This window comes from Panthera leo, chromosome F3 (genome assembly GCF_018350215.1).
Source record: "Panthera leo isolate Ple1 chromosome F3, P.leo_Ple1_pat1.1, whole genome shotgun sequence".
In the NCBI taxonomy this organism is placed as follows: Eukaryota; Metazoa; Chordata; class Mammalia; order Carnivora; family Felidae; genus Panthera; species Panthera leo.
The window spans coordinates 63,800,604-63,823,030 of record NC_056696.1 but is presented as its reverse complement, the minus strand read 5'-3'; the positions used below and the strand labels follow the sequence as shown (position 1 = coordinate 63,823,030).

Genomic DNA, 22,427 nt, shown 5'->3' with positions numbered 1-22,427 from the left:
GTGACGGCGGGTGGACGCGGTCTTTCTCAAGTGCGGGAGTCCCCCTTTCCCCTGGTGGCAGGGGCCTGGTCACTGAAGGCCTGAGGCGTGAGAGCCCATATCGAGCTCCCTCCGTCGGCCCTTCCGGGAGCCGCCCGGGCTCTAATGCAGGAAGGGGAAGGGGCCGAAGCTGGGGGAAGGCGGGGCAGGAAGGGGGGAACTCTGTGGTCAGGGAGCCACTCGCTGAGCACAGCTGCACAGTGCTGGCAGCGCGTCCGATCCCCGGCTCGCCGCCCTTCAGCTCCGGCCCAAGATGATTCCAGCTGTGCTCTTGATCGTCCTCCTTTCGGTGGAACAAGCAGGTGAGCTGGTTTGGTGCGGGACCGCAAGCCGGGCTCCAGGCTGGGAGTCAAGGGCACGCGTCTGGGGGCCGAGGCAGGGGCAGAGGGGGGCTGGTGGCGGGCAGGTGGGCGCGGGGCTCAGATGGACACCGAGACCTTGAGGCTGGTCCCGTCTGGTCCCCATCGGGGTGCGAGAGTCCTGGTTCCCTCCCTTGTGGTCTGGACTCCTTTAGGATCGATAGCGGGCAAGGCTTCAGTGTGGCAGGGAATGGTTGTGTGATGTAGGGCCGGTCTGGGGAGAAGCTCCCTTCCCCATGATCAGCATTTCCTGTGTGGTGTCTTTGGGCCGGTCCGCCGGGAGGTGATCTCTAGCTGGTTAACGATACTGACAGAGCCCCTTCAGGAAGGCGGGAGCCCGTCCTTAGGCTTGGGAGTGAGGCAAGGACAACCAAAATAGACCCGTGTTCTGCCTCCGTGGGCCATCTCTGGCATAGACCATTCTGCAAACAGCCGCCATGAGTGTGGGCAGCACTCGATGCCCGGCTCCGGAGGCCTGAGCACCGGCCAAGAGATGGGGGCAGATGTGGGGAGTTAGCAGCTCTAGGTTTCCGGTCACTCAGTGTTCGTTTGTTCTTTCTCTTTCTTTCTTTCTTTCTTCTTTCTTTCTTTCTTTCTTTCTTTCTTTCTTTCTTTCTTTCTTTCTTTCTTTCTTTCTTTCTTTTTCTTTCTTTCTTTCCTTCTTTCTTTCCGGTCACTCAGTGTTCATTCCTTTGTTCTTTTTCTTTCTCTTTCTTTCTTTCTTTCTTTCTTTCTCTCTCTTTTTCTTTCTTTCTTTTTTTTTCTTTCTTTCTTTCTCTTTCTTTATTTCTCTTTCTTTCTCTCTCTCTTTTTCTTTCTTTCTTTAATGTTTATTCATTTTTGAGAGACAGAGACAGAGTGTGAGCAAGGGAGGGGCAGAGAGAGAGAGGGAGACACAGAATCTGAAACAGGCTCCAGGCTCTGAGCTGTCAGCACAGAACCCGACGCGGGGCTCGAACTCACAAACTGTGAGATCCTGACCTGAGCCGAAGTCGGACACTCAACCGACCGAGCCACCCAGGCGCCCCGGTCACTCAGTTTCTTGATCCGCCACCCCTCGCTCGCTTTGGGCCGCCCGTGTGTATGGTTTTTGAAGAGGGTTGCCGCTGAGGCTTGGGGAGGAGGGGGTGAGTGAAACGTCAGGGAGATGGGACATTGAAAGATTGGGGGGGTCCAGCAGCACCCCTGTGCAGCGGAGAGAGGGAGGGATTCCGTGACTGCCAGCATGCTGCCGTGAGGCAAGAACGGAGCAGGGGCACTGAGGCAGAGGGAGGGGCACGAGCTCTGACAGCAGAGAGCCTGGAGTTGAGCTCCAGCTCTCTCCCTTCATCCTCTGGCCCTCAAGGAGTTACTTAGCTGTCTCCAGCCTCAGTTTCTTCATTTGTAAAATGGCGACCACGATGTGTCCCCCCCCCCACCCCACGGGGTAGTTTTGAGATTTACGCGGTATTGCGTGAAAGCGCGTCAGGGCATAGAAATTACTCCACTGACCTCGCTCGTGTGCCCACGAGCCCTTCAGATAGGGGCTGAGGGCAGACGGGGGCTGGTGCTCAGACCCTATTTGTTTCTTTTAAGTTTTTATTATGTACTTTTGAGAGAGGGAGACACACAGAGCATGAGCAAGGGAGGGGCAGAGAGAGAGGGAGACACAGAATCCGAAGCGGGCTCCAGGCTCCGAGCGGTCAGCACACCCCGACACCGGGTGCGAACCCGCGAACCTTGAGGTCATGACCCAAGCTGAAGTCAGACGCTTAACCGACCGAGCCACCCAGGCGCCCCCCCCCCCCCCCCCACCCTTGTTTGATTTTTGTTTTAAGTTTCTGTATTTATTTTGAGAGAGAGAAAAAACCCAAGCAGGTTCCCCACCACCAGCACGGAGCCCCTTGCAGGGCTCAAACTCCCCAACCGCGAGACCGTGACCTGAGCCGAAATCAAGAGTATGGAGGCTTAAGTGACTGAGCCACCCAGGCACCCCGCTGTTTGATTTTTTTTTTTTTTTTTTTTTTTTTGATTGCACAAAACTTCCTCTCTCCGCGGCCCAGGGTGAGTGAGTAACAGGGCAAGTGTCCGGACGCGGAATCCAGCCTGCTGTCATCCCGCCGAGGCTGGGCCGAGACGCTCTCCCGGCCGTGCGCAGAGCCGTCGGGATCTGTGAGGCCTAGGAGAGCAGACACCTGTTTTTCCACTTCGACGTGTCTTGCTGTGGGCCCGAGGGTGATGAGGCTGGGGCTCAGGGATAACCAATAGCTGCCTTCCCTCCCTTCCCCGGCTCACATCCTTCCTGTCCAGCCCTCAGCCACAGGTCACAGGACTCAGCAGAGACACTCCTGTGGTTTCTTCAGTGAAATTTGTCACCGCCTGTCCGTCACCCTGCCCCTCTGGGCTGAGGTTTCGGTCTCAGCCCAGTGAACTCAGATAAGTCCCTTGAGGGCTGTGAAGTGCTCAGTGGCGCCTGAGGAGCCGACAGCGCGAACCCAGGGGGCTCGGCTCTTAGCACCTACCTGTAGGGCGCCATCGAGGTGGTACCCCCCATGCGTCCTGTCCTAGCCCTGCCCTAGTGCGAGGGAGAAGAGGGTAAGCCGAGGAATAGGATCCAGAGAGGAAGCTCCAGTGTCTCTCTCCTCGGAGCCTCCCCGCCAGGCCCCGTCCTACCTGCCGGAGCCCTTTCCCTTCTGTCCCCCGGTGCCAGATCTTCCCTGATGCCCCGACCCCTCGGGCCCCCTCTATCCCCTCAGCCGCCCTGGGAGAGCCTCAGCTCTGCTATATCTTGGATGCCATCCTGTTCTTGTATGGTATTGTCCTCACCCTGCTCTACTGCCGACTCAAGGTAAGGCTGGGGGAGGCTCGGAGGGGGGGAGAGGGCTGGAAGAGGCATGGGAGGGCCGGCCGAGCAGCAGGGCTTTGAGGAGCGGGAATGACAGGGGCTCCCCGCGAAGTTCGGAGGGACGGGGTTGGGCCACTAACTCCGCCGTTACTGATTACCTTTCCCCCACTCCAGATCCAGGTGCGGAAGGCGGCGATAGCCAGCTATGAGGTAGGGACCCTTCCACGCGTGGGGGTCTGTTTGACGGCCTCTTGGCCTCGGGGTCCGCGGCCTCCGGGAGGGCGTGAGTCTTGGGTGCGGACCGGCACGAGCTTCAGAGCCCCCGCCCCCACACCCCATCCCTAGCCAAGTCACGAGTGGAATATTCGGCGGGTGACAAGGGAGGGTCACGTGAAGAGTGACCATGAGCACGGGCGGGTTGGATGTGGTGTGTATATGTGCCTGGTGGCCATGTGGGCACGTGGCGTTCCTGCCCTGGAGTGTCGCTGCGAGGACCCTCCCGCCCTAGGGGCCTGCCACCTCCCCGGGAGGGGACGACGCTGCCGCGGGACCCTGAAGGAGCGGTGGGTCTCTAATGCCTTTGCCCCTTTTCCCTCTGCAGAAATCAGATGGCATTTACACGGTGAGTGACCCTGTCTCCCTCCACCCCAGCCCCGGGAAGTCGGCAGAAGAGGGTGGGATTTTGTGTGACTGTTGGAAGACACGGGGTCTGTGGGGGTGGGTGGGAGCCCTGACTATCCTCTGACCTCCGACCCCAGGGCCTGAGCACCCGGAACCAGGAGACTTATGAGACCCTGAAGCATGAGAAACCACCCCAGTAACTTTAGGACAGATGCCCTTGGCCGCATCCTTCCGCGCCTGTTCTCCTCCTAGCCCTCATGGTCGGCGTCACACATGCCTCCCGTTAATGCCAGCTGACCCTGTCTCTGCAATGATGCTATGCCCGCCCCCCCCGTTGCCCCCCCCCTCCGTTAATGTGCACACTGGTTCTTCCTCCCCCTCGAAGACCTGTGCTCAGATGCTAGTCATGAACGTTTATATTTTCGCCTCCCCTCCTTTCCTCCCCCTTCTCTTTCCCGTCTCCAACCCCCACTCGACAATGACAAGAGAGGACCACCAATAAAGCCGCCACAGACTGGACCCTATTCGTTCATTTACCACGTATTTATTCAGCCTCCACTGGGCACTAGGCTGGGTTCTGAAGATACCATTTTTAAGTAAACAGCCCCTGACCTTACAGAGCTCACAATCCAACAGACATCAGGCTGACCCTTGCCTGGTCAAAGGGACGAAAGCTGACTGTGGCGGCTGGGGCCGGGGCCGGGGCCGGGGGGTGGGCAGGAATGAGACCCCCGGCCCCAGGTTCTCTGGCACGGAGCTCGAACAGGGAGTGAAGTGTTGGGAGTCTGGGCCCATTTAGAAACATTGGAACCCAAGAAACGACGCCCGCACCCGCTTTCCGTGTCTGGCAACTGAACCAAGGTCGGGTCGTGGAGAAGCCGGACTGTCCAACCCTCCCCCCGCCGCCCCCCTCCCCCCAGATCGGAGTGGGCTTCAGGGAACAGCGTGGGGACAACCCGCAACGCACACATACGTGGGCAGTGGCGTGGCTGAAAAGCCAAAACCAAACATGCAGGATAATGGTGTGACAGAGCCTTGGAAGGTTTCACGGGAACAGTGGGTTTTCGGTGCGTCTGGGGCAAAGAGGGACCTCAGAGGGCCGGGCCGGGGGTGCGGGCGGGTGAAGCAAAGGGGAGCAAATTGGGTCTAGATGGGGGGGAGGGCAGCTCCTCTGAGCACGTGGGTGGGTGGCCGGGGCTTCACCCTTGTCAGTCCCCGCCCTGCTTGTGGCCGTGCCAGGAGGGCAGGATTTCCTGTGGTATCTGAATCCCACCAGATGCTGCCACTCCTACCTGTGACCCGGAAGCCCTGTCAGAGTAGGACTACCCTGGCACTCCCCGTGTCGGGGAAGACTGTGCACCACGCGGCGACTCACCCTGTTGAGAGTGTTTCCCGGCTTGCTTGTAGTATTTGATCTGGTCAGTAACCCGGTGGGGGGGGGGGGGGGGGGGGGGGGGGGGGGGGGGAGGGGGTTCAGGCTCTTTGAAGGTAATTAACCTGTCCGAGGTCATCCTGCAAGTGACAGACTGAGACCTCTTTGTCCCCACACATCTTACCCCGTGAGAAAAAACCAGAAACTGGGAAAGAGAGGGAGGAAAATAACCATGAGTGGTGAGGGCCTCGAAGGCCAGACTGAAAAGGCTGATCGATCCGCCAAAGAACGTGGAGCCAGCGCGGGCGGCTGGGGAAACCGTGATCTCAGAGGAGATGCGAGAAATGAGCCACGGCCGGAAGGTAACTGTTTGACATGCAAAGTGGGAGCGAACTTTTATTGGAACACGCCTACTTTTCGTTGCCCTGCATTCTGGTGTGTGAGTGTCCCACGTCGGCCCGGCCTGATTTCCACCCCATTTTGATTTAATCCAGGAGACCTTAGCTGGCTATCCTGTCTGCTAGTTTCAGGTCTGGCTCCCTGGCCAGTTCTGTGAACGGCACCCGGGTTATAGTGGGGGAGGGGTTTGGAAGGGCTGTTCCCCAGACAGGGGGTCTAGGTGAGAGATTGTGCAATGCAGAGGCTCTTCTGTCTGCTGCAAAGCAGTTCCCAGGCTTGTGGGCAGAAGAATCCCAGACAGAGCTCCCCCCACCCCGCCCGCCCCGCCCTTTGTCTCCCTCTTTTGTCTCTTCAGCCCTCCTCTCCTCCACTGAACCCCTCTCCCAGTGGGAGCCCATCTCTCTGTTCTCCCCTCACCGATTCCCTGACTCCTCCCGGTCTCCCAAAGCACCAGGCTCACACCTGACTCCTTCAATATTTATTGTAGAAAATAAGGGGCGGGTTGGGAGAGGGCTCTAGGCCTGGCCAGTGGGAGTTCCAGGGCCCAGCTGGGGGTGGAGGACAGTGGTCTGGACACCTCACTGGGTGGCAGGCTGTGTTTTGAGGTCCATGAAGTTGTTCAGGAAGTTAATCAGGTCAGTTCCAGCCTTCTTGACCAGGGGTGTTAACTGCTCCTGGGTCTTCTCGAAGTAAGCCCTGTGTATTCAGAGGATTAGAGGTCAGTGTGAGAGACCAGGGGCCTTGTGGGTGGTGGGAGATGAGACCCAGCTCCCCAGACTTTAGTGCCTGGTCCATCCTGTCATGACCACCACACTCGGAGGAGGAGAGACAAGCCCTCCCCTGGGCAGAGGAACAGACCCTAGAGATTGAAATTCAAAGCCTGTCCAAGAGGTCGATGGGACCTATGAGGTGGTGAAGGAATCTTTCCGTCCCACTTAAACCCCATCCTCCCTGGGGCGCCTGGGTGGCTCAGTTGGTCAAGCATCTGACTTTGGCTCGGGTCATGATTTCACAGGTCGTGAGTTTGAGCCCCACGTTGGACTCTGTGCTGACAGGTCACAGCCTGGAGCCTGCTTCGGATTCCGTGTCTCCCTCTCTCTCTGCTCCTCCCCTGCTCGCACTCTGTCTCTCTCTCAAAAATAAACAAACAGTAAACAAAACAAAACAAAAAATTAATCCTCCCTAACCCCCACCCTTGAGCTCAGTCTTCTGTGCAACCTTTGATCTTCCCTTCTTTCTCTCTATAGCTCCCTGGTTCCTGACCACCACCACCCCCTCCCCCGCCTTTTTTCTTTCTTTTCTTTTCTTTTCTTTTTCTTTTCTTTTCTTTCTTTCTTTTTTTTAAAGATTTTATTTTTAAGCAATCTCTACACCCAATGTGGGGCCTGAACTCACAATCCAGGGACCAAGACTTGCATGCTCTCCTGAGTCGGCCAGGTGTCCCCTGAACCTTTTTCACTGAAACTTACTTTGCCTGGGCCTGAAGCTCTGGGCCCTTGGCCTTCTCCACCAGGTCCTTGCCGTAGTCAGTCACCGTCTGGAAGTACTGAGAGACCAGTCTCTGTAGACTCAGCTCCGCTGCCTGTCTCCTCACCAAAGCCCCTGCACGCACGGAAACACACGCACGCGCACATACCTTCTTAGCTGGATACCCATCAATGAGCTCTCAGGCCCCTCCCCAAACGGGTACCCAGCTCCAGGAGCTTTAGAGGGGGGACGATCTATCTTTTGAGCTCTCTGGTGGCTAGAGCGGGGCATAGGAGTACAGCCAGATGGGTAGCTACGACCCCCAGCACCTTCTCCTTCTTCGGGACCCCTCTCTGTACCACACCCACCTTCAAGGCTACAGATGGTGAGGAGTAGCACAGTCATTGCCAGCAGCTTCATGGTGGTGACAGTGGGGAAGGTGGCCTGGAAACAAGTGGGGGTAGGGGAGGGGCTGAAGCGGAACGAGCTTCATTCAGTTTCAGCCCCTCCCCGGAGATGGCTACTTAAGTACCCACTCCGACCGGGTTCCCTCCCTTCCCACAATTAAAACCTGGCCTTCGGATCCCGACCACACCCCTTGCTCCCTTCCCCTACCGGGTCAGTGCGTGTGTCCTCGTTGTCTGTGCCTGCTGACTGGGGAGACAGGGGCTATATATACTGCTGCTTCCCCACGCCCCCCCGTCAGGTGATAAGGACTGTGGAAGGACCCGATGGGGCAGGGGCCATGTTGGAGTAAACAAGTCAGAGAAATGGGGGAGGAGAGGATAAGCACGTGGGGGACTCATGGTGAGGGGGGGGGGCGGGGCATGGGGAGGCAGGCCTTAGTGGAGTCCAAGGGGATACACTCCAGGCTTATTCAACATTCACTCTTTTGGGGTCTGGGGCTGGCAGTCCTCGGATCTGAATACCGCAGGGGGGCCCCTGGGTGGCTCAGTTGGTTGGGCGTCTGACTCTGGCTCGGGTCATGATCTCGCGGCTTGTGGTCCCGACGCCCACCCCCGCGTCGGGCTCTGTGCTGACAGCTCAGCCTGACAGCTCAGCTCAGCCTGGAGCCTGCTTAGGATTCTGCGTCTCCCTCTCTCCCTGGCCCTCCCTCCCTCGTGCTGTGTCTCTCTCAAAAATCAACATTACAAAAATGTGTTTAAAAAATGAATGCTGCAGGAAGGGTTCCTAGTCTCCCCTGGGAAGCCCTGACATATGAAGCCGGCAGCAGCAGCCGTTGGTAACTTTGTCCCATCGTGGGTAGATTTACTCTCCCCGGAATCATCCCCTTGACTGTAACTTGGCAGACCGGAATTGGGAACCGAAGAAAGGAGAAAGGAGTAGAAATCAGGGGATGGGGTGAGGGGAACGAGGATTAGGAGAGTCCTGGGACGGGCCAAAGGGCAGGTATGATCGCCTCTCTCCAGTGTTCAGTTAATGTGTGACAAGACGGGGGAGAAAACACGAGAGCCCAGAATGACCCTCCCGACTGCTGATACATGAGGACACCCCACCCCCAATAAAACAAATTCAGAAAGTAGCCTCTGCCTTCTCCTTCCCAAACGGCGGGCCCTGGCAAGAAAGGAAGTGAACGAGAGTCCTCTACCAAGGATAAAGGTCGAAGTTCCCTGGCCATTCTCCAGTGGTGGTCAGCCAATGTGAGTCAGCAGGGGCCACGGCATCCCTCTGACCAAGGCCCCAGCCCCCCCCCCCCCCCCCCCCCCCCCGTGCCAGCTCTGATTGTGAGGGAGGAGAGAAGGGGTCGGAGAGGTGAGGGCTAGTGGGGGAAGTGACCGGGGGGCCCCAAATTCTTACTCCATCTTCAATTATTCCTCTGGGGAATGCCTAGTACTTGAAGAGCCCTCCATGGACTGTCCCTGCCTGTGGAGTGGAGTTCATTTGGGGACCAAAAGATTTTATCTGCCAACAACACCTGGGCCACGGTGGGGGGGGGGAGGGGGGGATTAACCCATAGGGGCAGCTGTTTTAGGGAATAGGGTTTTTTTTTTTAATTTTTAAAAATGTGTTATTTGTTTTTTGAGAGAGAGAGACAGAGACAGAGCGTGAGCGGGGAGGGGCGGAGAGAGAGGGAGACACAGAATCGGAAGCAGGCTCCAGGCTCCGAGACATCAGCACAGAGCCCGACGCGGGGGCTCCAACTCACCGACCGTGGGATCATGACCTGAGCCCCAGTCGGATGCCTAACTCAGGAAATGGTTTCGTTAGTAGGAAGGCTGCAGCCCCTGCTCCTTTCACCGCAACTCCCACCCATTTCCCTTCCGCCAAGAGAACTAGAAGGTGAACTTGGGGAGGTGTAGACCTCCAGGTGTGGGGCCATGTTCTAGGGAGAGCAGTGCTCGCGAGCAGTACTCATCTGGAGGTGCACTGTGTACTGTGCTGTACTGGGGAGGGCTGTCAGGAAGTCCCCAGGGGTTCGAGGTGGGGGCACCCAGGAGCCATAGGAACCAGGGTCCGAATGAAGTCCTCACAATCATTCCGTCCGCCGCCCTTCACAAAACGGGTCTCCAGGCCGTAGGGTGAAAGTGGCCCAAGTTCCAAGATGCTCCCTCTAGTGTCTTGTGCGCTCACGGCTTTTCTCCCCCCGACCTTGTAGACGCCGGGCGATCTAAGGCCATCCACTTGAGTAAGTCTAAGGAGCTACCAATCAAGTCCCGCCCGCCTCTGCAGTGCCTGGGTTGGAGCTCCCTGGACCTGCGTCTGTCACTCCTTCGCTTCCTCCTCTCCCATTGGCCGCGGGGAGAGGGAGGCAGCTTTTTTTTTTTTTTTTATCGATTGGGCGGGGCCCAATCAAGGGAGGGTCGGTCGGATCTTTGATGTCTTTTTTTTGCCCGATTCCAAGATGGCGTGGATGACCACGCTGGGAATGCAGCGTGAAGCCGCAGTTCTGCCATCACTCAAGATGGCTGCCCCCATCAAGATGACCGGGGTGTGCCGGGGGAAAAGGGGCAGCAGGATGGTCTGAGACGGTAAGAGCTACTGCTTCGTTGCAAGCCTCGCCTTGGGGCCTAGGAATGGAGAGCAGAAAGGCTGGGAAGCTGGGTGAGGTCTGTGTGGGAGCTAGGGTTAGAGAATGGGGGAGGGGAGGGGGTGACAGGTGGGGGTGAAGGATCGAAGATGGGACGGGAGTGTGGGGTGTCTGGGGTTCAATCTCCCCACCGGCGCCCTCTCCCCACTCTTCCTGTTCCAGGTGTAGCGTCGGACCATGTGGAAGTTTCTGGGACTGGGGAGTCGGATGATGGGGGTGGGGCCCGTGGGGGGTAGAGGGAGCAATAGCGTCCTTTCTCAGGCTAACCCCGGCCCCTCCCCTGTCCTCTGGACTGAAATGGGGAACACGCTGGGCCTGGCACCGATGGGGGCTTTGCCCCGCCGGAGCCCCCGGCGAGAGGAACCTCTGCCCAACCCTGGGAGCTTCGATGAGCTGCACCGGCTATGCAAAGGTGAGAACTTGGCATGTGGGTGTCTCAAGTTGAAGGGGCAGAGCAGGGGAGGGTCCTGAATGCTGGGTGTCCAGTGATGGGAGCAGGAAAGGGAGATCACAGCCGGGGCATCCAGCCCCTGGGAGGATCCCGTGCCTGAATGGAGTGGAGCATTTTGTGATAGGACTCGAAAGGAGGTCAGATCCTCCCAAGTGCTTTCTATGGGATTGGAAGGGGACACTTACCTCTGGGGTAGGGGTGCCTTGTCTGTGCTTATTGCTCCCCTTCCCCTCCCCTCCACCCCCTTCAGATGTGTTCCCAGCACAGATGGAGGGAGTGAAGCTCGTTGTCAACAAGGTTCTGAGCAGCCATTTCCAGGTGCTCCCACTTCTCTGGCCCTCCTCACTATCCCTCCCCGCCTATCCCTGGATCCTCTCCTCCTTGCCTTTTGTACTCAAGCCTTAAGCAGGCTCTATGGGACAAATGAGGGAGGATGTGGGGCTCTCCCTGCTTCCCTTGCCTGTGGGACTTGTTGCTTTTTTGTCTGGTGTTGGCTATGTTGAATCTTTGGGATTCTTAAAAGGCCATCTGGCTGGGGAGCAGCTGGGGGGGAGGGGGTTGAAATCGGCAGGAACGCTTTCCTCCAGTGACTTCTCTTTCCTCAGGTGGCTCACACCGTGCATATGAGTGCTCTGGGCTTGCCAGGCTATCACCTCCACGCGGCCTACGCGGGGGACTGGCAACTTAGCCCCACCGAGGTGAGGACTCCTCACGCCCGGGTCATCTCCCTGAAAGCCCAGCCGGGACCCGGGCCTGGAGGAGGAGGAAATGTGTGTGTTATGGGGAAGAGCGTCCAGGGCGCCTGCTTCTCTGTGTTTCCTCTGAAGGGGAGAGAGTGGGGAAAGGTGGCGCGAGAAGAAGTCTACCTCTGTGGCTCCACCAGGGGGCGCTGGGTACTGTTAAAGAAATCCTAGCGAGTTGGATGGAGGCGGAGTGGTGCCCCCCCACCAGCCGGGTCTTACCGGGGACCCTCTCCAACAGGTGTTCCCCACTGTGGTAGGGGATATGGACAGCAGCGGCAGCCTCAACGCCCAGGTCCTGCTCCTCCTGGCAGAGCGGCTCCGAGCCAAGGCTGTCTTCCAGGTGACCCATGGTCCCCGCCTCTAGCCGCTGAAGCCTGTCCTCCTCCACGGGTGTCCTGCTCTGGGGGCTCCAGCGAGAGGCGCGGAGGCCCCGGTGACCGCGAAGGAGGAGGAAGGCTTCACTCCTTTTTCTCCCCGCTGCAGACGCAGCAGGCCAAGTTCCTGACGTGGCAGTTCGATGGCGAGTATCGAGGAGATGACTACACGGCTACTCTGACCCTGGGGAATCCTGACCTGATTGGGGAGTCGGGTGAGGAATTGGCACAGGGTTCTTTTGATCTTGGCCGATCACTTGCTAACGTTGGCTAGGCCTCGTCGTCGTCGTCGTCTGTGCAGATCGGGGACTGGAAAGTTCTTGGGTGGGCCGGGGTGGCGGAGCAGGCCCGGACGTTGTCCCTGTGACCGATGCCATGTGTCTCCACTACCCCGCAGTGATCATGGTCGCTCACTTCCTGCAGAGCCTCACCCATCGGCTGGTGCTGGGAGGAGAGTTAGTTTATCACCGGCGGCCAGGCGAAGAGGGGGCCATCTTGACCCTGGCTGGGAAGTACTCGGGTATGGGGTGAGGGGGGAGCAGCGATGGGGAGGGGCAATGCCTGCCTTGGCGAGGGCTCCTGGCCCGTGTCCTGCTACAGTAACGCCCCTCGTCTCCTCCCCTTTGGTTTCGACAGCCCTGCACTGGGTGGCCACGTTGAATGTGGGATCAGGTGGGGCCCATGCAAGTTATTACCACAGGGCCAACGAACAGGTGAGATTACCGACGCCATCTTCCGCCCCCGCAAGTCGGTCGTGAACTCTGACCCCTCCAGACGGCCACGGGCCCCGCTGGCCTACTGTTCTTCCTACCCACACGGCACAGACGTTTCCCCCCGCCTGCCTTCATCCCGCGGGTCCCCCGTCAGGGCTCCTCGAGGCCTCACTGAGACAGATCCTTCTCCCACCCTTGCCCTGCTTCTCAGGTTCAGGTCGGGGTGGAGTTTGAGGCAAACACGAGGCTACAAGACACAACCTTCTCCTTTGGTTACCACCTGACTCTGCCCCAGGCCAACATGGTGTTTAGAGGTGAGGGTCATTCGGACGGCATTCGCAGGTGCCGAGGGCTTGGGGGGACCGAGGGAGGGAAGGTCCGCCTTACTTCTGACCCCTTTCTGCAAGCCTGTTAAATAACCCGGTCCAGGGGCACCTGAGGGGGGGTGCTCAGTCCGTCAGGCGTCCGACTTCGGCTCAGGTCATGATCTCGGGGTTCTTGAGTTCGAGCCCCGCGTCGGGCTCTGTGCTGTCAGCTCAGGGCCTGGAGCCCGCTTCGGATTCCGTGTCTCCCTCTCTCTCTCGCCCCGCCCCCCACCAGATAAATAAACGTTAAGAAAAATTAAAAAAATAAATACCTAACCCGGTCTACATTCCGTTCCCCCACAGGCTTGGTGGACAGTAACTGGTGTGTGGGTGCCGTGCTGGAGAAGAAGATGCCCCCCTTGCCTGTCACCCTAGCCCTCGGAGCCTTCCTCAACCACTGGCGGAACAGGTTCCATTGTGGGTTCAGCATCACTGTGGGCTGAGGTTGTCCCAGAGCCGGCACCCGCTGAAGCTGGAGCCTCTGAGTCAGGTGCCCGAGGGCCAGAGACTAGGCCCCTCTCCAGAGCCCACCCTGCTGGGTGACCTCTAAGGTCCCAGGAGCAGAGTGGCGGACAGGGCCGTGCCCTCCTCAGAACTGGGGCTGCCGCAGGGGCGGCTGCCGAGGGCTGGCGTGAGACTCCGACCTCTGCCACCCCCCCGGCATCCTCTTCCCGTGCTCTTGTGGCTCTGGACCGAGGGAGAAGGATTAGGGGGTCTGTCTGGCTGACTTCTCTCCCCTCACTCCCCCCCCCCCCACCTTCTACATCTCCCTGTCGATTAAAGCTCCCAGCGTCTTCCTCTTCAGAGCAGAAAAGTCTGCATGGGATCAGCTCCCCGTCCTGTTTTCCATCCCAGAGTCTCCCGAGGGCCGAAGGGCTAAATCTTTGCCCTGGGAAAGTGGGCCCCCCCCCTCACTTCCCGGAAGGCGCTTCTTTACCTCTTCGCCCCGAGGCTCCCTCCTTCCTCATTTTCTGTGCTTCCGGAGAACAACTCTGTCCCCGTGGTCCTCCCCCACGGCCCCCAAGACTGCATGAAGAGGCAGTTATCGCTTTGGTCTTTCATTGCAACCACTGGGCTCCCTTTCTACCGCTCCCAACCTCTGGCCCCAGTATTTCCCCCTTCCCCAGTCCCGTGTGTCCACATGGGCTGGGGCCTCAGCTGCAGATCTCCTGGAGCAGTGGCATCATGGCGGCCAGCCCCCGGATGTGCCGGATTTGGTAGCCAAAGGCGTTGTTAATGCTCCGGAGCTCGGCCAACAGGCCCAGCAGCTTCGCATACAGAAACCTTTGGAGGAAGCGGTGGGGTCACCAGGGAAAGAGGAGGAGAACGAGGTAGCTGAGAGTCTTGCCCTGACGTCCTGAGCCCCTGAACTGTCCCTCGGCGAAGCTAGGTCTGACCCCTAGAGAAAATCACGCTCTGGTAGGACGAATTTATCCAGAATTCCAAAAGGTCCCCGAGGGGGTCCTCTGACACTTTCCTCTCTCACCATGCCGTATTTCTTGAACCCAGAGGTCTGAGGGCCAAGTGTGAAGAAAGCCCCAGATGTGGCCAGGACGTCACCTGTGTGGAGTCTGTGCATCGGGTCTCCTAGAGCAGGTTCTAGAAGGTGGGTGCGTCCTATGGTGTAAAGCATCCCTCTCCTGGCCAAACCGGCTCATTGAGGAACAGCCGAGAACAAGGGGAGTGTGCCTCAGAGCCTGAATAGATCATGGACTTTTGGGCCAGGGGACCGGCCTGGGCCATGAAACTGAACGACCCTGACTTCAAGGGGGAATGAATGAAACATTAATGGGCCCAACGGAGAGGAGGGGAAGGGCCAAGGAAAGAGAGCGAACGAGAGACCTGGCCGGCTGCTTGAGCCTGGAGAGGGGACGGGTGAGACACTGGATGTCATCAATCTCAGGAATGCTGTTATACAGAGCCTGCCAGCTCCTACTTTGCATCTCTACCGAATAAAAAAAAAAAAAAAAATCTGGAAAAAATCAGGTGAAACGCCCGTAGGAGCACTTTGGATGCCAGAACTAGACGAGGCACGAGGGAAGGACTCGAGCCCCCGAGGGACCCGGTTTCCCACAGGAAGGGACAGTAAAAGCATTCCCCCTGAGCTCAGCGTTTCCCTCACCTTCGTGCCCTGGCATAGCCTCCAGCCCCCCCGGGGTCCCACGTACCGACTCCCAGGCCTTGGCTGCTGGCCTTCGATGTAGCTCTGCAGGGTCAGTGCCGTCACCTCTTGCAGATGATCAATCTGTTCCCTCCGGGTAACCCCAGGCCTGTCTGGAAGGAGGTGGGGGTGGCGGGGAAGGACGGGTGGGGTCGGGCGCGGGCCTGCCATGCGGAACGGGCCCAGGCTGGGTTTGAAGACCGAGCCCCGGTCGTGGGTGGGTTCACGGGGCTGGGAGTGGGGGCAGAGGCGGAGGCGCCCCTCTGGGCTTTGGGGACGCTCACCGGGAGAGAAGAGGGCCACGGCGGCCATGAGCACATACTCGGGCTCCTGGAGCTGGAGTCGTCTCAGGGTCCCGTGGAAACGAAAGAGCAGCTCTAAAAACTGTTCCTGGAAGCCCACTGTGGGAGACGCCAGGCTTAGGATCCTTCGGGTCACCTGGCCGCACACCATACCTCGAAGGGCACGTGCCCTCTGCGGTTCTAGCGCCGTCTCACCGTGGGCTCCGTCCTCTATCGCGTAGTGGAGTGGCCCACAGAGGAAGTTTTGTGTTTGGAGGCAGAAGGTGGTGTTGAGGGCGATGTGGCAGATCTCTACAGCAGCTCCCTTGAGAAGGGAGATCTGGTCCTCCATGGGCAGGGACCTGTGGGGAGCAGGGGACGAGAGCACCTCAGGCTCCGCCCTGAACTTCAGACAGGGAGAGGAGCCCCCCCCCCCCCCCCCCCCCCCCCCCCCGGTTCTGAGGGAGATACTTAAAAACAAAGCTGGGGATTCACGACCTGGTGCTCGGACAGGATGCAGGGTGGGTGATGGGCGGGGGGGGGGGGGGGGGGGGGGGGGGGGGGTCGGTGACTTTTTTTTTTTTTTTTTCCTTTGGCGTGCCTCTGGGGATTATGACTTCCTGGAGTGTTTTCTTCCTGAAGGGTAAGGGGAGGTCACGTACCGGAAGAGGGGCAGATCCTTGGTGAACTTGATGATTTGCTGCACCATGAAGGTGTTGATCTCTGCGAAGTGCGTCAGCAGAGGCGGTACAGGGACCGAGCCGGGCAAATGCTGGTGGCGGACGAACAGATGAGCGGGAGGCTGCAGAGATCAGAGCCTCAGTGGGAGGCTCTCTTTAGGCCGCTCCGGCCCTGGCTTGGAAGGGCGCTGGGCTGAGGCGTCTGTCTACACCGGGGGTTCTGGAGAAGCCTCGTCCTCCGTATCGGTGCCTGGAACACAGCCCCCTCCCTCGGGTCAGCCCCCCTTGGGCACCCTTTTGGTCACCTTCCGGCCCGAAGCCTGTCAAGGCTCACCCTGAACTGCACAAACTGGTCAAACATGGTGCCCACGTGGCGGGTGTGGGCCCCCAGGAGAGTCCGGACCAGCTCTTTCTGCTTGTCGCTCAGCTGGCTGGGTGCTCGCTGCGCGCGCCGCTGGGCCTGCTTTGCTCGCCGCAGCGCCAAGGCCTCTGCCGACAGGATCACTGTGTCCGGGGAACACAGATGACAGAGCCACTGAGACCAGCCCAGAGCACCTGTCTCTGCCAGCCCCACGTCCGGGACCCCTCTGGTACCCAGCAGGGTGAAGGATGTGGGGCGGGAGGGCTTGGCTGAAATCCTCGAGGCTCCGGGCCGCAGGGGATTCCTGGCCACTTGTCCGTCCTGCCGGGCCCTGCGGCAGAAAAGAGGGCACCGCGGCGGAGAAAGGAAGGGTGGAGGGTAAGGGGGTCGTCGTGAAGGGAGATGTTTGGCTCCTGGGCCAACACTGACGAGGGAGGGCCCTGGATGCCTAAAACGTCACCGTATGTTTCTTTTTTTTTTTTTTTTTTTTTTTTCAACATTTTTTATTTATTTTTGGGACAGAGAGAGACAGAGCATGAACGGGGGAGGGGCAGAGAGAGAGGGAGACACAGAATCGGAAACAGGCTCCAGGCTCCGAGCCATCAGCCCAGAGCCTGACGCGGGGCTCGAACTCACGGACCGCGAGATCGTGACCTGGCTGAAGTCGGACGCTTAACCGACTGCGCCACCCAGGCGCCCCCGTCACCGTATGTTTCCATATAGCGCTCTCATTTCAAGGGTTCTGAGGTTAAATCTCCCTGGATGCAGTAACCCTCTGGGTAGACAGGGCGGGTGTTATTATCCGGGTTTTTCAGAGACATGAGCGGGCTGACACCCCAGTGACAGGTCCAAGGTCACAAACACTTAAGTGACGGAGCTTGAATTTTTTTGTTTGTTTGTTTTTAACTTCCACGGGTTCCTTTCTTTCCACTGCTCCGTATGGAAAAGTCGTGTGATGTCATGGAAAAAGCAAGGCCTTGGGAGTCAGACAGAAGAGATTAAATACAGATGGTGTAGCTTTGTAGCTGAGCGAACCCGGGCACATTGACTTCTGCGAGCCCCGGGGAGACTATCTGTGGGGAGCATAGCCTGGGTACCTGGCGCGGAGAAATGACAGCAAGTGATTAACGGTTATCAAGTACCTACTGAGTGACAGGCACTATATGTGAAACATAGAAGAGAAAGGTCAAGCCACGTGAACATCTGGGGCAAGCAGATTCCTGGTGGAGGGGACGGCAAATGCCATCACACGGGTCCCGAGGGGTGTGTTTGACAGCCGCACTGCGTGGCTGGAGTGTGGCCGTGATGGGCTGCGCCAGGCGGAAAGAGTAGGAGGGAGAGGATCGTGGGGTCACGGACCGTAAGGCGGACGAGGAGCCGCTGGGGTTTTGGGCGGAATAGTAACATCGTCGGACTTGTTCCTACTCTTCTTGTGTGACGTACACGCTGTGGGACCAAGGGCAAGGCCGAGAGACCTGGTCCATGGATGCTCGTGTTGGGAGGGGCCAACTCACTGTCCTTCTTCATGCCAGCATCCAGGCACTTCTGCAACCTGCAGGCTGGGCAGTGACGTCTCTGGATCTTGTTGACCTCACAGCGTCCAGCAAAGGGGCAGGTGAGACCAGTGCTTCTGGTGACGGTTCGTCTGTGGGAGACAGAGACGTTTGGGAGGGCGGGCGGGGATGGCAGCGAACGGGTGGCGACGTGAGGGTCTGAGATGACGTGGTCTAAAAGGATCGGCGGTGATGTAGGCTAATGCGAACTGTGCCCAAGGGTCCCTGGGGGGGGGGGGGGGGTAGGGTACAACGCAAGCATCTCCTTAGGGCACGGGATCAGCACTCTCGACTAAGGGGTTGTGTCCATAGCACAAACCCTCGGCCTTCCCTCTGTTATCGTATCACCTGTTGGCTCAGTGTTGAGGTTGGCAAGATAGAACATGCTGGCCACGGGGTAGTCGGGCTCTGGGATGCAGGGGGGTTGTAGCTGGACAAGCTCGCGCACGTGCCGGGGCTTAAAGGCTGCCCGGCGGGCGGTTTGGGAGGTTGTTTCTACGGGGAGGGGGGCTCTCACCTGAAGAAACCCTTGCAGCCCTCACAAGTCAGGGCATGGAAGTGGTAGCCTGTGGCTCGGTCCCCGCACACCGCACAGTTCCTCGGCTCGTCTTCCCCACCGGCCATGGCTTCAGATGTTGGAGTGGCCGTCATGGGCCCCTGAATGTGGGAAGGGTCAGCGGTCAGCTCCTGGTACCCTTGACCCCCTTCTCCCCCTCTTAGAGACCCCCTTCCCGAACCCGCCCTGGATCTGACCCTCTGCATTATCTGTACTTTATTGTTTTTATGTATTTATTTTACATTTACATATTTTTGAGAGACAGAGAGAGACAGAGCACAAGTGGGGGAGGGGGCAGAGAGAGACGGAGACCCAGAATCCGAAGCAGGCTCCAGGCTCTGAGCTGTCGGCACAGAGCCCGACGCGGGGCTCGAACTCACAAACCGGGAGATCGTGACCTGAGCTGAAGTCGGCCGACTGAGCCCCCTGCCCCCAACCCAGGCGCCCCTGTACTTTATTGCTTTTAGACTCTGCCTCCCCCCAAAGATGTCCTACCTGCTACTCTTGGGCCAGTCACCTGCAGGGCTCAGCATCTGGTGTGGGACACCTCTCCCCAAACTTCCACGCTGCCAGGGTTTGGAGTTAGGGAGTATGGCCCTCCACGCCTGGAAAACAAGGCACTTCTGTTGTGGGTGGCCTCCAGTGGTTCCCAGCGACTACCTAGATAGGGCACAGACTCTGGACCCAGGGCAAAGGCCTGGGTGGGAGGTTTTCCCAGCATGCCCAGGGTGCAGGTTGCTGGCACATGGGGCGGGACGCTGGTGGGGGTGGGGACCCTCACGACTCGCTGGAAGCTGCTTCTCATCAGACCCGTGGAGATCTTCCTTACTAGCTAGCTTCAGGCTAGACCTGTAAGCCGCCCCTGAACGTGGATCTTGGACAAACTGGGAAGGGAGAGGGAGAGACAGAGCACGCTTTTTCACGTGCAGTATGACGACGGTAAAAGGGTGGGCATAACGGTGGCACAAGGCTCCCAAAGTGAAAGTTCTTAAAAAGAGACCAGGGTCTAACGAAGAGTGTATGCAAAGAGCTAACGAGGTCCACACTTCCTAACTAGGGAGGGCTGAGAATCAAATCAGAGTGGCCCCTAACACATTAGAGGTAGTAGTTAGGGTTGATTTGAGGACCCTTGCACCAGAACTGGCTTCATGGGCATGTGACCTATGCAGTCACACAAGACCCTGGGCTCAGAGGAGCCTTGGGTTTGGTTTGATGCTCTGCCATTGCTGTCTTGAGATTCTTAACGATTTTTGAACAAGGGGATCTGCATTTCTGGTTTTTAGTGGGTCCTGCGAATTATGTTTTCAGTCCTGTCTGGGAGAGAGCATGTGAGCAGGGGGAGGGGCAGGGGGAGGGAGAGAGAATCCCCAGCAGGCTCCACGCTCAGCACGGAGCCCAATGTAGGGCTCAGTCTCACAAGAGTGAGATCAGGACCTAAGCTGATCTCAAGAGTTGGATGTTTAACCGACCGAGCCACCCAGGCGCCTCCAGATGAAGGACTTCGAATTAATAAGTTTAAGAATCAAAAGTAGGGGCCAGTTCCACCTCTGGGAACCTGCCCACTCTCCCACCTTGAATATATATTTTTGCTTTAGTAAACTGCTGTGTAAAAAATAAATAAAAAAGAATCACAAGTTGGAGCCTTCACTGGAGTTGGTCTGCTGCTCCATCAACATTGAAGAACGTTTTCGGGGCACCTGGGTGGCTCAGTCGGTTAGGCATCTGACTTCGGCTCCGGTCACGATCTCACAGTTTGTGAGTTCGAGCCCCGCGTTGGGCTCCGTGCTGACAGCTCGGAGCCTGGAGCCTGCTTCGGATTCTGTGTCTCCCTCTCTCTCTGCCCCTCCCCTGCTTGCTCTCTGTCTCTCTCTCTCTCTCTTTCTCAAAAATAAATAAACATTAAAAAAACTTAAAAAAAAGAATATTTTCACAAGTGTGAACAGTGTGTGTGTGTGAATAAATATGTATATATGAATAAATGTATATGTATATACACATACTCCCAAGATCTATGATGACTGAGATGTTCTTCTGTCCTCATGGAATTTACATGTGCCAGTGGGGCAGACAGACCCTCGCACAGATAAAGCGAAACGTACTCAGAGCAAGGACGGCGCTGTGCACAGAGCATATGGGACCACAGGTGAGGGGCACCTAAGTCCGCTGTGGCAAAAAGGTGCTGAAGAGGAGGCAGGAAAGGTTTCCTGGAGGCGTGACAACTGAGCCGATTTGGAAAGGGGACCGAGGAGCCAGGAGACAGCAAAATGCAGCTCAGGCAGAGGGCGCAACCTGCGGAAGTTCACGAAGCCAGACCCAAAAGTGGGTGTGGCTGAACCTCAAATAGCTCCCTCTCGCAGGAGCCTGGCCCTTCAGATTGGAGGTGGGAGGAGAGAATTCTGGAGAGGCGGGCTGGGAGGCTGAGACACAGGCAGGGCCAGTTTGCAGGGGACCTCCTGTCTCCCAGACTAAGCAGCTTGAGTCCGCCAGACAGCTTGTATTTGTTTGTTTGTTTATTATTTGAGAGAGAGAATCTTAAGCAGGCTCTGCGCTGAGCCCTGACATGGGGCTCGATCCCACGACCCTGAGCTCATGACCTGAGCTCAACCAATAATCAAGTGTCAGATGCTCAACCAACTGAGCCACCCAGGTGCCCCGAGTCCATCAGAAAGCTTTTAAATTTTTTTTTTAATGTTTATTTTTGAGAGAGAGAGAGAGAGAGAGAGAGAGAGAGCGCGCGCCAGCGGGGGAGGGGCAGAGAGAGAGAGAGAGAGAGAGAGAGGGAGACACAGAATCTGAAGCAGGATCTGAGCTGTCAGCACAGAGCCTGACGCGGGGCTCGAACCCATGAGCTGTGAGATCATGACCTGAGCTGAAGTCGGATGCTCAACCGACTGAGCCACCCAGGCGCCCCCAGAAAGCTTTTAAAGCGGAAGCCGAGAAGTGACATTAGGCTATCTATTCTGGATAGATCTATCTTATTGTAAATATCTTTCTTTGCTGGCTGTTTGGAAGATGGATTTGATGGGGCTGGACCTGAGGCGAAGAGACCAGTAAGAAAGCTATTGTTGTCCCATAACTGGGAGAAGATTACGCCTGAGCTAGGACAGTGGGAGGACCTAGAGGAAGAGAGGGTTTTGAGAAATTCCCAGAGATGCAATCATTGGAACTTGGTGCTGCTAGACTGTCTGCCCGGAGAAAGAGGAAGGGGAGTTCAACAGAACTTCAGGTTTCTAGCACCAGTGATGAAATGGATGCTGGTCCCACCCACTGGGAAAGAGATGGCTGGAGGAGGACACGGTCCTGCATCCTGGGCCTCTATCCATTTCTACAGCTGGAAGCTATTAAGTGCCCACTCTGTGGTGACACTTTATGGGGACGGACAAAAGAGAAGGTCCCTATTACTGAGGAATGTATTGTCTAATTATGGAGCGTGCACGAACAAATTGAACTCCTACATCTTACAGGAAAGAATCGAGCTCTAAGTTGTGTGATAAAAATTATATAATAGGCTAGGCATCCATCGCTCCATTAATTTATTCTCGGTGAGCGTTAACTCTACCAGATAGATAATATCACCATTTTACGGAAGAGAAAACTAAGCCTCAGAGAGTTTAAATAACTTACAGGAGGATCAGTAGACCCACCAGTTTATTAGATGTCTTTATTTGGGTGTCACATGGGCATCTCAAATTCATTAGGTCTTACAATGGAGCTCTACGATACCCAAGGCACAGGCAACAAAACAAAAAATAAACAAGTAGGACTATGTCAAGCTAAAAAGCTTCTGCACAGCAAAGGGAACCATCAGTAAAATGAAAAGGCGACCTACACAATGGGAGAAAATGTTTGCAAAGAACACATCCCGTAAGGGGTTAATATCCAAAATATATAAACAACTCAATAGAAAAAACCCTCAAATAATCCAATGAAAAATGAACAAAGGACCGAGGTAGACATTTTCTCAAAGATCAAAGAAGATGTTTAAATGGCCAAACAGGTACATGAAAAGGTGCTCAGCATCGCTGATCAACAGGGAAATGCAAATCAAAACCACGATGA

General features: G+C 57.2%; 4 protein-coding genes across 12 annotated transcripts; 2 read left to right on the top strand and 2 right to left on the bottom strand.

The window, feature by feature from the left end:
- The first annotated feature begins 192 nt into the window (after nucleotides 1–192).
- On the top strand, nucleotides 193–4,367 carry FCER1G (Fc fragment of IgE receptor Ig). The gene is made up of 5 exons (XM_042924933.1): nucleotides 193–341; nucleotides 3,134–3,225; nucleotides 3,397–3,432; nucleotides 3,824–3,844; nucleotides 3,981–4,367. The coding sequence occupies exons 1-5, from the start codon at nucleotides 293–295 to the stop codon at nucleotides 4,041–4,043; spliced, it is 261 nt and encodes an 86-aa protein (XP_042780867.1). The 5' UTR covers nucleotides 193–292; the 3' UTR covers nucleotides 4,044–4,367.
- A 1,710-nt stretch (nucleotides 4,368–6,077) lies between these two features.
- APOA2 (apolipoprotein A2) lies at nucleotides 6,078–9,674 on the bottom strand. 2 transcript variants are annotated; one of them, XM_042925674.1, is made up of 4 exons: nucleotides 9,574–9,674; nucleotides 7,450–7,525; nucleotides 7,084–7,216; nucleotides 6,078–6,310 (listed from the first exon to the last, which is right to left on the bottom strand). In XM_042925674.1, the coding sequence occupies exons 1-4, from the start codon at nucleotides 9,577–9,579 to the stop codon at nucleotides 6,193–6,195; spliced, it is 333 nt and encodes a 110-aa protein (XP_042781608.1). In that variant the 5' UTR covers nucleotides 9,580–9,674; the 3' UTR covers nucleotides 6,078–6,192. The 2 variants fall into 2 exon arrangements, with proteins under 2 accessions (XP_042781608.1, XP_042781609.1); XM_042925675.1 differs by lacking the exon at nucleotides 9,574–9,674 and adding an exon at nucleotides 7,697–7,750.
- Nucleotides 9,675–9,824: 150 nt separating this feature from the next.
- TOMM40L (translocase of outer mitochondrial membrane 40 like) lies at nucleotides 9,825–14,767 on the top strand. 3 transcript variants are annotated; one of them, XR_006198952.1, is made up of 11 exons: nucleotides 9,825–10,071; nucleotides 10,293–10,542; nucleotides 10,832–10,899; nucleotides 11,187–11,279; nucleotides 11,563–11,664; nucleotides 11,808–11,913; nucleotides 12,096–12,218; nucleotides 12,335–12,411; nucleotides 12,623–12,725; nucleotides 13,080–14,107; nucleotides 14,286–14,365. XR_006198952.1 is itself a non-coding variant. In XM_042925666.1 (11 exons), the coding sequence occupies exons 2-11, from the start codon at nucleotides 10,428–10,430 to the stop codon at nucleotides 14,365–14,367; spliced, it is 975 nt and encodes a 324-aa protein (XP_042781600.1). In that variant the 5' UTR covers nucleotides 9,825–10,071; nucleotides 10,392–10,427; the 3' UTR covers nucleotides 14,368–14,767. The 3 variants fall into 3 exon arrangements, 2 of the variants coding, with proteins under 2 accessions (XP_042781600.1, XP_042781599.1); XM_042925666.1 differs by having other exon boundaries at nucleotides 10,392–10,542; nucleotides 13,080–13,185; nucleotides 14,286–14,767; XM_042925665.1 differs by having other exon boundaries at nucleotides 13,080–14,377.
- Nucleotides 13,931–18,463, bottom strand: NR1I3 (nuclear receptor subfamily 1 group I member 3). Of its 6 annotated transcripts, none has more exons than XM_042925670.1 (8): nucleotides 18,330–18,463; nucleotides 17,774–17,904; nucleotides 16,233–16,402; nucleotides 15,881–16,020; nucleotides 15,437–15,580; nucleotides 15,222–15,352; nucleotides 14,945–15,050; nucleotides 13,931–14,060 (listed from the first exon to the last, which is right to left on the bottom strand). In XM_042925670.1, the coding sequence occupies exons 1-8, from the start codon at nucleotides 18,461–18,463 to the stop codon at nucleotides 13,931–13,933; spliced, it is 1,086 nt and encodes a 361-aa protein (XP_042781604.1). The 6 variants fall into 6 exon arrangements, with proteins under 6 accessions (XP_042781604.1, XP_042781602.1, XP_042781605.1 ...); XM_042925668.1 differs by having other exon boundaries at nucleotides 14,945–15,101; nucleotides 15,222–15,338; nucleotides 15,435–15,580; nucleotides 18,330–18,436; XM_042925671.1 differs by having other exon boundaries at nucleotides 15,222–15,338; nucleotides 15,435–15,580; nucleotides 18,330–18,436.
- Between the last annotated feature and the right edge of the window lie 3,964 nt (nucleotides 18,464–22,427).